The 13,143-nt window shown below is 52.0% G+C and overlaps 1 protein-coding gene across 1 annotated transcript; it reads left to right on the forward strand.

The window, feature by feature from the left end:
* Nucleotides 1–5,398: 5,398 nt before the first annotated feature.
* Nucleotides 5,399–10,016, forward strand: LOC116438654 (olfactory receptor 14J1-like). Its single transcript, XM_032097648.1, has 2 exons — nt 5,399–6,099; nt 9,747–10,016. Exons 1-2 carry the CDS (start codon nt 5,401–5,403, stop codon nt 10,014–10,016), a joined length of 969 nt encoding a protein of 322 aa, XP_031953539.1. The 5' UTR covers nt 5,399–5,400.
* Nucleotides 10,017–13,143: the final 3,127 nt, after the last annotated feature.

The following is a 13,143-nucleotide window of genomic DNA, read 5'->3' on the forward strand; positions in this document are numbered from 1 at the left end:
CAGGACAGCAGGGCCCTACCCCATGTCGCTGTGACCTGGGGAGACAAAAACCCTCACTCCAAATGTCCCCCCTTACTCCTTCTTCCCAGGCATTTGGCCCTGGCAGTGGGGTTTGCTGCTGGTTGCTGCAAGAAAAAGGAGACCCCTGTGACACTGTGAAGCACATGGAACCAAGGGGCCATTGTGACACAGCAGGGCCTTGTGGAACCAAGGAGTCCAAAGGTCTCAAACATTTTCTTCATGGTTCTGCCTTAGGCAAGGGGAACCTCACTATGGCAGCTTGGGCACACCCTTGAGGAGTGTGCCTGATTGTAATGGGGAAACTCAGGAGTTTTAGATTGCTTCAGAAAAAAGAAGAAAACCCCTCTTTGCCTGAGTGCAGCCAGTTCTCCAAGCAAAGCAGGTCCCAGGTGAGTGAAGAGAGACAGGATGGGGTTGGGAATGTGGCGCAAGGTGAAATACAGATTTAAAAGAAACATATTTTAGTTATAGGCTAGATGTGTTGAAATTAGAATAAGAAGGAATTTGGGCCCAGCTAGAGTTAATTAAAATAGTTAAGAGAGCTGGACCTGAAACGGTTTTCAAGATGTTAGTAATTGATTACTAAATAATTGATGATCTGTCATTTGTATGTTTGTTTAGCTGTGCTTAGAACGAGGAACAGAAACATTGATAAATTGGTCTAGGGAACAAGGTCAATTACCAATTTTCTCCCTCTGTGAGAACATATTCAAAAGTCATGCAAGAAGAAATTTGGAGGCCACTAAAGTAATTAGGATTGTTATTACACTGAAGTAATTAGGATTGTTAGGAAAGGCGAAAAAGGTCAAAATGAGGGAGATGAGCTTACTTCATCTATCTGGGACCACTGACCCAATTTGAGACCACTGACTCAATTCAGAGCACACACTATGCATGCTTTAATAACATTTAAGCTCATTTCCATACGAAGTGGAGAATGGGAGGTGTTAAGGTTATGAATATGCATTTGTATTTTGGATATTCATAATTTTTGTAAATAAAAAGCTTTGTGTTTGCTTGTATCGGGGCTCTGCATCTTAGGGAGCTATCCCACGCAGTGCCTGGTGCCAAATAAAAGATACACTTTCTAACTATAAACTGTTAGAGAGTTTTTGTCCGTCTCAGTTGGATATCAATACTAGATTGATATTCATATTTTAAAAACTCAAAGGTTGTCCACACTGGGTCAGACCTCAAGGCACAGCTTCTCTGACCAGGCCAGACCTCCTGAGGAGAGACCCTGCATCAATACCAATCACAGAATGCTGCAATCACCTCTCCTCTAAAGAGAAATTTAGTAAAATACACCCTTTAAAATAGGAATGTGGATTTATTAGAAGCTATTCGAAATATTTCTCCATAACTGGAGTAGGAAATCTTCCTAATCAACTGCACCAGACCAGAGGGAAATCAAGGCAGAGCCAGGGTTTGTCAAGACTTGCTTGGTCCTAATGAGCCCCGTGGTGCATTTGGTGCTGAGCCCTGGAACCTCAGGGCCAGAGAAAAGATTGCACAAACCTTTCCAGGAGTCAAAGTCAGGGGAAACACCCAAAGTGTCTCAAAATGTGGATGCTAGCAAGGGCTGGCAGAGGAATTTTCCTGTGAAAATTTCTTTCTCATGAGAGGGCAGTTAGAGAAATCCAGCTTCTCAAAGCTTCTCTGTGAAAGCTTTTGCTCTCATGAGAACTGGATGGACAACAGTTTGAGAGAATGTAAACCATTTTTACACCTGCAAGTTGTTATGAGAAATGTGAAAATTATTTTCCTTCTTTAAGAATAATATTTGGAAATGGGTGCATTACTGCTCAACCGATCACCTTGAGAGGTGGCGGGTCAATGGGCCAATCATGTAATTTCTCTTTGCGAACCATGCTATAAAAGGTATGGGTGATTAAACGAGGCCACTTTGGCCCCACGAATCTGACCTGGACTTATGTCATGATTTTCACCATCTCCATAGGGATAACAGTGACATCGAAGCATTAATGGGTCCCACTGAGGTCCATCCCTAACACATCATGGTGTCTTTGGAGGAGAGAACTGGAGGCCAGGATTGCACAAAAACCTCTCAGAGACTCAGTGCGGAAAGGAAAATCCAAAGTACCTTAAAAATCTTGAGTATCTCACAGCATTAATGAGCCCCACTGAGTGTCAATACAAAGCTCTCAAGGGACTCGATAAAGCAGATAATTGGAGGCCAGGATTGCACAAACTTCTCATACAGTTGGTATCAAAAGGGAAGCATCAAGTACTTTAAAAAACACAGGAGTACCCTGAAGCATTAATGAGCCCCACTGAGTATTGTTACTGACAAAGGCTCTCCAGGGACTAATTAAAGCAGATAATTGGAGGCCAGGATTGCACAAAGCTCTCAGAGGCTCCAAGCCAAAAGCCAAACCCAAAGTCCTTTGGAAAACCTGCAGTCCCTGGGAGCATTAAGGAGCCCTCCAGGGCCATTCCTGATCAAGGCTCCCCAGGGACTCCTTCCAGCAGATCCCTGAGGCCACTGGGATGTGGGGGGATGCTGAGGGCAGGACAAGGGGGGTGACAGTGCCCAGCCTTGCTGGGGCTGTGCCCAGGAGGCCCCGGTGCCTCAGGACAAGGTGTCTCCTCCCAGCCCTTGGTGGCACAGACGCTGCTATGCCCCAGGGCACCAAGACTTGGCTTCTCTTTGTCCCCACCTGTCATCACTGCCTCCAGTTCTCTGCTCTGACCAGAGCCTGGGGACACTTTCTCAGTCGTGTCCCTCACTGGGACCCATTAACGGTGTCAGGATCTTTGGAGTTTGAATCTGACTCAGAATTCTTGAGAGGTTTCTTCATCTCCCTCTCAGGGACTGATGTTCAGAGCCTCACCACCAAAGCCCCAAGAGGGTCATTCCAGTCCTTGTGCTGTGTCTGTGCTGCTGAGCTGGGCCGGGCTCCTGGCACAGAGGCAGCTCCTGGCAAGCGGCAGCGCTGCAGAGAGACAGCTCTGGCCAGGAGCAGCTCCTGGGCACAGCCCAGCAGGGCTGGGGCACTGCCTGCAGCCAACCCGGGCACAGCACAGAGGCACACAGGGCTTAAACTCAGCCGGGGCTGGGAGCACAGAGCAGAGCTCACTGAGGGCTCCCCAGAGCAGAAATCCTCACAGTGTTTGAAACAGTCATTGTCTGCCCGTGGGAAGAGAAGCTGCAGTTCCTGGAGGCATCTCCTGAAGCTGGCCCATCCCACAGCTTTTAGGACCTTTCCGGAGCACTCACAGAGTTGCTGCAGTCTGGGGATGTGGCCCTAGGGCAGGGCTGGGTTGCCCTGCTGCAGCACCCGAGGCCCAGCACAAGGCAGCTCCTGTTGCCGGGCTCTGCTGCAGGGCTGAGCAGCCGGGGCTGCAGCCAGGGGTGCCCAGGGCTGTCCTGCAGAGCAGGGTCCTGCAGCCCAGGGCGCTGTGCTGGGGCAGGGACTCTGCTGCCTGCCAGGGGCAGCTCTCAGCCGGCCCGGGGAGCTGCTGCCAGCGCTGGGGGAGGAGCTGTGGGGGGAAGGAGCCACCCTGAGCAGGGCAGGTGCTGCTGCTGAGAGCTGCTGGCTGGGGCAGGGCTGCTCCCAGCTCCAACCAGCCTGGGCATAGCTCCGGAGGCACTTCCCAAAAGAAGGAAAGCCAGCGATTGCTGTCAAGATCAGGAGCGTTCCTGAGCCTGTTTGGATTTCCTACTTGGAGCAGGATGGGAAGGTTGTGGGATGAGAGAAGCAGAACAGGAGTTGTAATCGCAGAATGACAGAACATTCTGAGTCTCTGCTATTGTCCTTGTTATTATTATTACTCCTCTGATATTGTCACTGCTATCTGGTGCTCTCAGGGGGGCTCTGGGATCTGCAGCAGCTGAGCCAGGCTCTGCCCTTGGGATTCCTGACAGACAGGGTTGTCCATGGGAATGGGGTGTCCAAGCTTCCCTGTGCCCTGTGGGGCCGTGGGCAAAGCAGTCCATGGGAAAGGGGAATGAGCTGAGCCTCCCTCCCTGAGATACCATCGTGGGCACACCCAGGGCTCTCCTGCTGTGTCCTTCCAAGCTCTTGATGAGTGGAAAGGACTCCACTACTAAAGAAGTAGTAAAGTAGATATGTTTATTCCAGCGCTGGGACGCACGGGGGATAGCTCCTCCAAAATCATGCGTGCCGACAGCTGCATTCAGCTCAGTATTTATCGGGTTACAAGTTCTATATTCATAATACGTTTATACATATTCATCACCTAGCCCCACCCAGCCTCACTTCGTATTATAATGAACCCAAAAGTCATTTACATCCGCGTTGCGGATGTGGTGGTTTTGGTAGGGGTCTTCCGAGGGTCTTTTTGATGAAGTCAGGAGTCTTCCTCATCCTGAACTTTTCACCTTTCTTCCCTGTGCATGCTCTTTTATACCCCTGGCCTAGGTTTAAGCTTCGAGACTGGTTTGAGCTAGTTTTGGGTTGAGCGCAGGATGTCTGTCTGAGACTCCCCCTGGTCTTATCAGTGGTCTCTTATCTTTTCTTCCTGCTCTGGTATGCTGACCAAGCTAGATGCATTGTTCCTAACAAACTAATTCTTTGCTTCCCATCCCCCTGATTCACTCTGAGCTGCCCTCCTGGGTGCAAATCTGTGCCAGAGCCTCTCGGCGTCCCCTGAATGTCCCCCGGAGAAGTGCAGAGATGCCACAGCTGAGGAAATGCTGCTGGGTTTGCCAAGGGCAGCGTGAGTGTCCCTGGCAGAAGGGGGTGCTGAGCCCTTGCTCAGAGACCTTTAGAGAGGGTGAGACATTCAGGGATGCCTCTGCTCTGGGCAGGCTCTGGTTTATCCCAGGGTGAGCCGGGAGTGTGATTGTGCTCTGATTGCAGCCAAATGGGCAAGCCCAGGGCAGTTGGGAACAAGCCCATGCAGCCCCTCAGCTTGCCCTGAGCCACAGGGAATCCTTTGCCTCTCACCTCTCTCAGTGGCAAACGTGGAGTGCAGCAGAAATGCTGAGGATTTCTGATCTCAGAGAACTAGGAATGATCTGTGGGTAGGAAAAATTCCCCACATCTCCTCCCTGCTATCCATGTCCTGTAGACCTGGGAGTGCAGATGGTAACAAGGCTGTCTGCATGAGGAGTGATTCCACTGACTATCCTGACTCTCCAGCCTTGTCCCTCTGCCACACGGCCACAAACCCAGGGCAGCGGGGCAGGGATGGCTCCTCGAGAGCCGCCACGCTCAGGCCTGGCTGCTCCTGGCACACTCAGACAGCACAAGGGGAGCTCAGGCAGGGAACTGGGTGAAGGTTTTCCCAGAGCAGGAACAAGGGTGGGGCAGTCCCAGCGGGACAGTGTGCAGGGAATGGCACAGGTTTGGCTCCAAGCAGCCTGTCCTGACTTGTCACTGGCCTTTCTCCATGAACAGGTGCCCATGGCCAGACACAGCAATGTCCAACAGCAGCTCCATCAGCCACTTCCTCCTGCTGCCATTGGCAGACACGCGGCAGCTGCAGCTCCTGCACTTCTGCCTCTTCCTGGGCATCTCCCTGGCTGCCCTCCTGGGCAACGGCCTCATCATCAGCGCCGGAGCCTGCGGCCAGCACCTGCACAGCCCCATGTTCTTCTTCCTGCTCAGCCTGGCCCTCACCGACCTGGGCTCCAGCTGCACCACTGTCCCCAAAGCCATGCACAATTCCCTCTGGGGCGCCAGGCACATCTCCTACACAGCATGTGCTGCTCAGGTTTTCCTCTTTGTCTTTTTCGTTTCAGCAGAGCTTGCCCTCCTGACATGCTACGACCGCTACGTGTCCATCTGCAAAGCCCTGCACTACGGGACCCTCCTGGGCAGCAGAGCTTGTGCCCACATGGCAGCAGCTGCCTGGGCCAGTGCCTTTCTCTACGCTCTCATGCACACGGCCAATACATTTTCCCTGCCCCTGTGCCAGGGCAATGCCCTGGGCCAGTTCTTCTGTGAAATCCCACACATCCTCAAGCTCTCTTGCTCTAAATCCGACCTCAGGGAACTTGGGCTCCTTGCTGTTAGTGCAGGGTTAGCCAGCATGTCAGCCCAAGCATTACCTTCTGTTATGAAACCTGGCAATTTAGTGCAGCTTCAGGTATGCAAAATGAATGCACCCGAGGCTGAGTATTAATCAGTGGCCAAATTCAAAGCTACCTGAGATCCACTCAATAAACCTGTCGAACAGAAACAGCGTACTGAACTTCCTGCAGCACTCATTGTGCTTCAGGAGTCAATTTCCAAGGTGAATTCAACTCGGGGTCCCCCTTTTAAAATTCCAAAAAGTGAGGATAGCTGTGCTGTGGTTAGCCCTGAAGTGATACCCAGCAACTTCTGAGTATCATTCAAAGCCTTAATAGAAGCTGAGAATTGCACCTCTTAATGTTGCATTCTAATCCAGAATTCTGACTCCTAAGTATTTCCAAGGAGATGTATCTGCATCTTTCCTTGGAACTCTGGAAGCATTGAAAAAACAGGAAGCTGCACTAGATAAAGCCATAGCAAACATGGTGAAACAGGAGGGACTAAAGACTGAAAAAAAGCCTGCAAAGGGGATGGCTGGAGAGCCTGTCCACCTCAATAAATCCAACAAAGGTCTAACAAAGCAGCCAAAGCAGTGTTCATGGTTCAAAAGGAGAGGCCCTGAAAGTTCTCAGTGACTACGAGAAGCCACAACTTTCTCCAATTCAGATAGAGATGAATACTCACAAGAAGAATCCTTATAGCATGACTGGAGTCTAAGATGCCTATTGCAGCTATGTAAAGTCCACCCTGGCTGAATCCCAGGTGCTCCAAGGTAGTACAGCAGGCCTGTGTCAGGGGAGCTATGCCCGGGGGAAACATTTGACTCCCCTTTGCACTCCTGGTCAAATTCCCTAAACATATTAGAGGTTGACCATTAGCATGAAATACAGACTGGCAGTATTCTGCAACATGACCCATCCTGCCGCATCTTCTGCAGAGAATAACCCTGTTCTCTGTGTTTCTCTGCTTTCTAATTTGATTTGGAATACTCTTAACACTAGGCCTCTTTTGTCCTAAATGTTTCCAATCAAAACATTCAGGTTTATCCATCTGACCTGAATTGAAAAAAACCTGTTGCACAGGAAAAACCTGGACCCTCCCATCTGTGTTATTATCACTACTTTGTTTCATTGTTGCATTGCATTTGTGGGCTCTCTTCTTGCACTTAGGCTCTGTTACACAATCCTGCCGCGAAGCAAGTGTTAGCGTGGCAACGCTGCTCACCCCTCCGGCCAGGAGAGTGCCCGACTGGGAGATTGGCATGTCGGCCCTGGGCCAGAAGGCGTGGCCGTCCCCCACTGTACAGCCGAGGCTGCCACTGCTGCTTTCGGCCATGCCAGAGCTGGACCGGCAGGCGGGGCCGTGCCAGAGCTCGGAGCCTCGGGGGGCAGGGTGGCAGGGGGTGAAACCCTGAAGGCTGGAATTCGGGCGGCGCCCGGAGCCTGGGACCGTGCGGCTCCAGTCCACCGCCGCTTCCGCGGAGGAGTGGGGATTTCGGCAGCCGGCAGCACAGGCACAATCGGCTCCGCCCCCATCTCCCACGGCGCAGGCTCCAGGGGCGCAGACGCCAATCCCCCAGCTTCCGCCCGCACTGGCTCTGGGGCCGGGGGCGAGGCAGTGCCAGAGCCCAGAACCTCGGCGTCTAGATCAGCGGTGGCCGCAACAGGGGCTGGGTCTGCTGTCCTGCTGTATGCACCGCAGCAGCTGACTCTGACGCTTGTGCGGCCGACTCCAGCGCTGTGCATGGAATGTCCAGTACTGCAGCCGAGCCTGGCACTGGGACTAGGTGTACCGGTGCTTGTGCCAGCCCGGCAATAACTGCCGCTTCCATTTTCTCTGGCAGTGCCGCGAGTTCTGCTCTTACGTCATGAAAAACTGCTAAAATCCGTTCCCCCATAGAGACAGAAATCGGGGAACTTGGCTCCTTCGCCTGAACCGGGAGCTCCCCAGTCATCAGCGCATGCTCATAATAGGCCAAAACTATAGAATCTTGTGCGGGACCGAAATTCACAGGATACAGGACTGCAGGGGAACGGGGAGGCATGGCCGCGCCCAGAACAGACCCGAGCAGTCCCTGTAATAGCGGCACAGGCAGCTGTAGCATGGCGGGCAGCGATGCTAAGCCCACTGAAGCCGCGCCCGGGGCTGCGGTGGGTGCTGGACCCACCTGGCAAGCGAGTGGCGGCGGATTGGCCACCGGAGCAGCAAATTCTGCTGAAACGGCCACCACTGTGACCCCTCCAGGCCCCTCCCCTCCTCCCCCCCCCGCTGGACGGCGATGGTGGAGCTGAGGGCTGTGCCGATCTGGAGGGCATGGGATCTCCCAGAACAAAACACGAAAGACGGTCCGTTCCGTCCGTGGTCGGAGAATGTTCCCAGGACACAGAATTAAGCAGTCCTTTCCCTTTTCCTCCATCTGCGATAAAATTGTCAGCTCCCAGGAGCGTTATCGCAGATTTTAAGACAGAGAGTACTTCATTCACGTCTTTATGTCCCATCTTTGCAGTCCATGGTTCTGTCTCACAGCTTCAGTGAAGGAGAAGCGGCGCACGTCCCATGTCTCCATAGGTCCGATGTGCGATCAGAAGGCACCAGACCCTCTAAAGTCCAAGTGGTTGTATATGCGTCAGATGAGCACCAGATGCTTTTGGTACCCATCAGCTGCGACACCAGACCCTCTAAGGTCCGGTTTCGGTACTCACTCCGTTCCGTCCAAGACCTTCTAAGTCGGTGCGGTTGCCGTACACGTCGGTTGGTCACCAGACGTGCATGTCGATCAGTCACCAGATGTAGTACACATCACGGGTCACCAGATGTCGCTGTTATCCCCAGAGAACGGCGGAATCATGCATAGGTCTAGGTCAAATTATATGGCCAAAGCAAAGCTAAGACCTCATTTAATGAATAGCTCATCTTTTATAGTGTAGTTTGCAATGAAGAAATTACATAATTGGCTTATTCACTCTGTGGATACAAAAATGCTGTTAGCAAGAATTTTCTTGCTTCTTTCTAAGCCCATGGGATACTTTTCTCTCTCATGAAGAGATTAGCAGAAGTTCTATAAACTGTGAACACCTGTGACCTTGTAGAACTATGTTTATGGTACAGTAGAAAAATATTTTGGCAATGGATGTTTAGGATTTCTAGCCGATCCAGCCAGGGGTTGGCTGATCCTTTGTCCAATTAGACTATGAAGAAAAAAGTCTAGAAAAAAGTTTGTCAAATAATTAAATAAATCAATCTTGCTGCACAATTCCTGCCTGCTGGATCTCTCCCCTCTCCTCCCTACGGCTGCAGGATACCGTAATATTTGGTGATCCCGACGTGATCTGCACGCTGCAACATGTCCATCATGCTGCGAGCCAAACCGAATTTCTTTAGAAGTACAGTGTTCCCTTCCCCGCCCTGGACCGGGATGTCTGACAGGACTGAGAAAATGGTGAACAGTGGCTTAAAAACCGACGTTGTGTTAACGGTCTGGAAAAGTGTTTTCAGTATAATGCGCACCTCCATTCCTGAAAACTCACTTTGTGAGTTATTAGACTGGGCTGCCCTGCATGGCATTTCCCTGGACAGAGACACCGCCCTGGATTTTGGGCTGTGGCAGGAGCTCAGCTGTGCTATCTGGCGCGACCTTCCATCTGAGGATCCATCAGTGCTAGAATTATTACGCACATGGCAGTTCTTATTTAACCTGCTGATAGACCTTGACTATGGCAGCACGGCTGGCTCACTTGTCTCGGTGGTGGAGCTCCCGGCATTATCCGCTGGCGCAGTGCCAGTGCTCCAACTGCCAACAGAGCTGAGACATGCAACAGAAGCAGTGGATGCGGCGGCCGTACCCCAGCCGGCAGCAGCGCTGGGCACGACAGCAGCACAGGGGCCAGCAGCGGCTCCGAACACTGCTGCAGCACAGGAGACACCTATCTGGTGCTGGAGCGGCTGCAGCACCAGAGACAGCCGGAGCAGCTCCAGCACCAGATCGGTTGAACCCAGCCGAGGTCGTGTCCCGGAAACAGGCTGCAGTTCAAACCACAGCGCAACCAACTGCAGCCTGGCTGCCAGTTTCTCTTCTGGTCAGTCCATTCCTCCCGGCCCACCTTTGTTCGTTCACGGTTCCTCAAAGTTGCCTTTAACTGATGATTCATTGTTGGGCAGTGAGACAGAGGAGGCTTTGGTCCCAAGTCATAAAGCGGCTGTAGCCGGGAGGCAAAAGAAAAGGCTGCTCCTGTCTCACCCCTGGACCTTCCCGGACGGCACTGTGACAGTGTGTCTGAGACACTACAACTGTTTCTGGGAGTCACTTAAGATGTGGGCTCTGGAGGAGGGGAATCAGGATTTATTAGAAACACTAGGGATGCCAAGCAGAGTTGAAGATCCTGAGAGTAATTGGGAAGCTGTTACACTGCATCCAAAGGCTGTGCCAGTAGTTCAGGATAGTAGTGACACCCTGAAAGGGGAGATCCAAGCTTTCCCAAAGTATAAGATGTCTTGGTTTTGAAAGACAGGTGTCTGCTGAGGAAGGCAGAAGCCTCCCTTGAAGTGGCAGATGCAACCCCCCTTCCCGCTGAGTTATTATAATTTTGAAATCAAGGGCTTTTAGGCAAAGATGTGGGAAATAGGAACAACAGTTCTTTACTATTATATATATAACCAGTCAAACAAACAACAATAACTATGGCAGTAACAGCAAACAATCACAAACCCAGTCCCAGCCTTCTCGGCTGTCAGGCCCTTTCCCCTCGGGTGCAGTTCCGCTCGCAGCCGGCAGGGGCGCTGGCGGCTCCCGGTGAGCAGGGCAGGTGCAATGGTTCCCCCGCGGCTGCAGGGGGCGCTCCGGAGCGAGCTCGGGGAGCACGCGGCACCGGTGCCCTGGGATCCCGGGAGGGATGGAACAAAGGCTTCACAAACCCCTGGGCAGCTGATCGCGGTGTCCGGCCGGACCCTCGGGAACAGCAGGCTGGAGCGGCAGGGACAAGCACAAATCCTGGGTGGCAGATGAGATGTATCCAAACTGCAGAGCTGCAGTGGGAACCCCCCAGAGGTCTAGGCAGGCAGGATGAGCAGGGCTACAACATAACGAAGGCTCGAAGCAACAGCGGGGGCAGGGCAGCCACGGCCCAGCTCCCAGCTGGGCAGGGAAGGCAGGCTTGGCATCCTGGGGTTTCTCCGGCAGAAGGAAAAGCAGCCAAAGAAGCAGCCTCCCTCTCCGTCCAAACGCCGGGGACTGACTGACCACACACCCAGGTGAAACAAAAGAGTAGCCAGATGCACCCCTCCCTCAATGGCTAGGTCTTTTGTTTTTCTGAAGTACCCAGAAATTTGTCCCCCTAGCAAGATGTATAGGGAAAATCCCTTTAACAGAAAAAACCCCAGGAGAACTCCTAAAACCCCAACAATCGGGAAACTTCCACTGGGGTGCAAGGAGGGGGAATTACTCTCCAATGCAGTCGCTCCCCCAGAGGGTGGCACAGGTACAGGCACAGCCACCCTAGAGACAGCACCCAGGGATCAGACAGTTTTGACATCCACACCACAGCAGCAGTCAGACTCTAGTGGTATTTATAAGGTTCCCTTGGACGCATATGGACTCTTAGCCCAGGGATCCAGTGCAATGCTGGTGGGAAAACATGATGTTACCCATCAAGGAATCTTAGTGCACTCAGGAGTTATTGATGCTGACTTTAAAGGTCAGATTCATGCTATGGTCTCCACACAAAAACCCCTTGTCACTATTCCTGAAAAGACCTGCCTTGCTAACTTAGTGCCTTTTAAGTCTTGTGTCCCCAGCACAGAAAAACAAATTCATGGAAATAGCGGCAGTGGATCTACAGGACTTCCGCAGGCCTTCTGGACCAAAGGCCACAGATGACATGTACCCTGATCCCGCCGAACGCCCATCGGCCCCGGATTCAGCTTCGAGGTTTTATTGGTACGGGTGCTGATGTAACTATCATCTCCTTCTCTGCACGGCCTGCCTCATGGCCTTTAGCTCCTGTGGGATCGGCCATTGCAGGAGTAAGAAGAACCACACAGAGCTATTTAAGCAAATAGCCTATGATGGTGAGGGACCCAAAAAGATGCACAGCTACAATTAGGCCTTATGATACTACCACTTCCCTTAACCTTTGGGGGCCAGATGTGTTGGGAGTTTGGGGAGTACAAATTGGGATAAAATTTTAATAGGGGTCACTGTGTGTAAGGGCGCACAGTATCCTAGAAGGAGAGATCTAAATGGCAGGTGCTGAAGGGCCACGAGTCAGGCTCTGCTCAGTTAGTTGAATTAAGGGCTGTTACCATGGCTTTTCAACGATTCTCACAGGAACCTTTGAATTTGGTTACTGACTTCTTACATAGCAGATACAACCCAACGCTCAGATTGTTCATTTCTGAAGGAGGTGAACAATGCGGCTCTGTTTTCACTGTTGCAAACCTTGTGGTCTGCAATTCAGGCTTGAGTGCATCCGCATTACATGCTGCACATTCGAAGCCACACCAGTTTACCAGGTTTTCTAACAGAAGGCAATGCCAGGGCTGACATGCTGGCCAACCCAGCGTGGGTAGGGCCTCAGCCAGACAAAATTGCACAAGCCAAGGCATCGCACGGTTTCTTCCATCAAAGTGCACATACCCTGCAGAAGCAGTTTCATTTAACGCCAACCGAGGCACGCGACATTGTCAGCGCTTGTGCTGACTGTCACGGACTCGCTGCGCCTTTGCCAGCAGGGCTAAACCCCAGAGGGCTAAAAGCCTTGCAGATTTGGCAAACGGATGTAACTCACATCCCTGAATTTGGTTGGCTTAAATATGTGCACTTGTCTATTGACACTTTCTCCTCGGCTATGTGGGCTACTGCTCACACTGGAGAGAAGGGCTGTGATGTCATTGCCCATTGGAAATTGGCTTTCTCAGTCCTGGGCGTGCCAGCTTCTGTGAAAACCGATAATGGTCCTGCCTACGCCTCAGAGAAGACGCGGCAGTTTTTACATCTATGGGGTGTAGACCATACCTTTGGTATCCCACATTCTCCACATGGCCAAGCCATTTTCGAATGTGCTCATGGTACTTTGAAGCGTGTTTTGGGCAAACAGAAAAGGGGAATGCATGGAGAAACCCC

Source organism: Corvus moneduloides, unplaced genomic scaffold, assembly GCF_009650955.1.
Source record: "Corvus moneduloides isolate bCorMon1 unplaced genomic scaffold, bCorMon1.pri SUPER_scaffold_79_arrow_ctg1, whole genome shotgun sequence".
NCBI lineage: Eukaryota > Metazoa > Chordata > Aves > Passeriformes > Corvidae > Corvus > Corvus moneduloides.

What these genes read in the sequence shown, in the direction of transcription:
- LOC116438654 (XM_032097648.1), top strand. Translation starts at nt 5,401, where the DNA reads ATGAACAGGTGCCCATGGCCAGACACAGCAATGTCCAACAGCAGCTCC. An exon ending in GCAATTTAGTGCAGCTTCAG is followed by an intron (nt 6,100 to 9,746) that starts GTATGCAAAATG and finishes TGACTATGGCAG; the next exon opens with CACGGCTGGCTCACTTGTCT.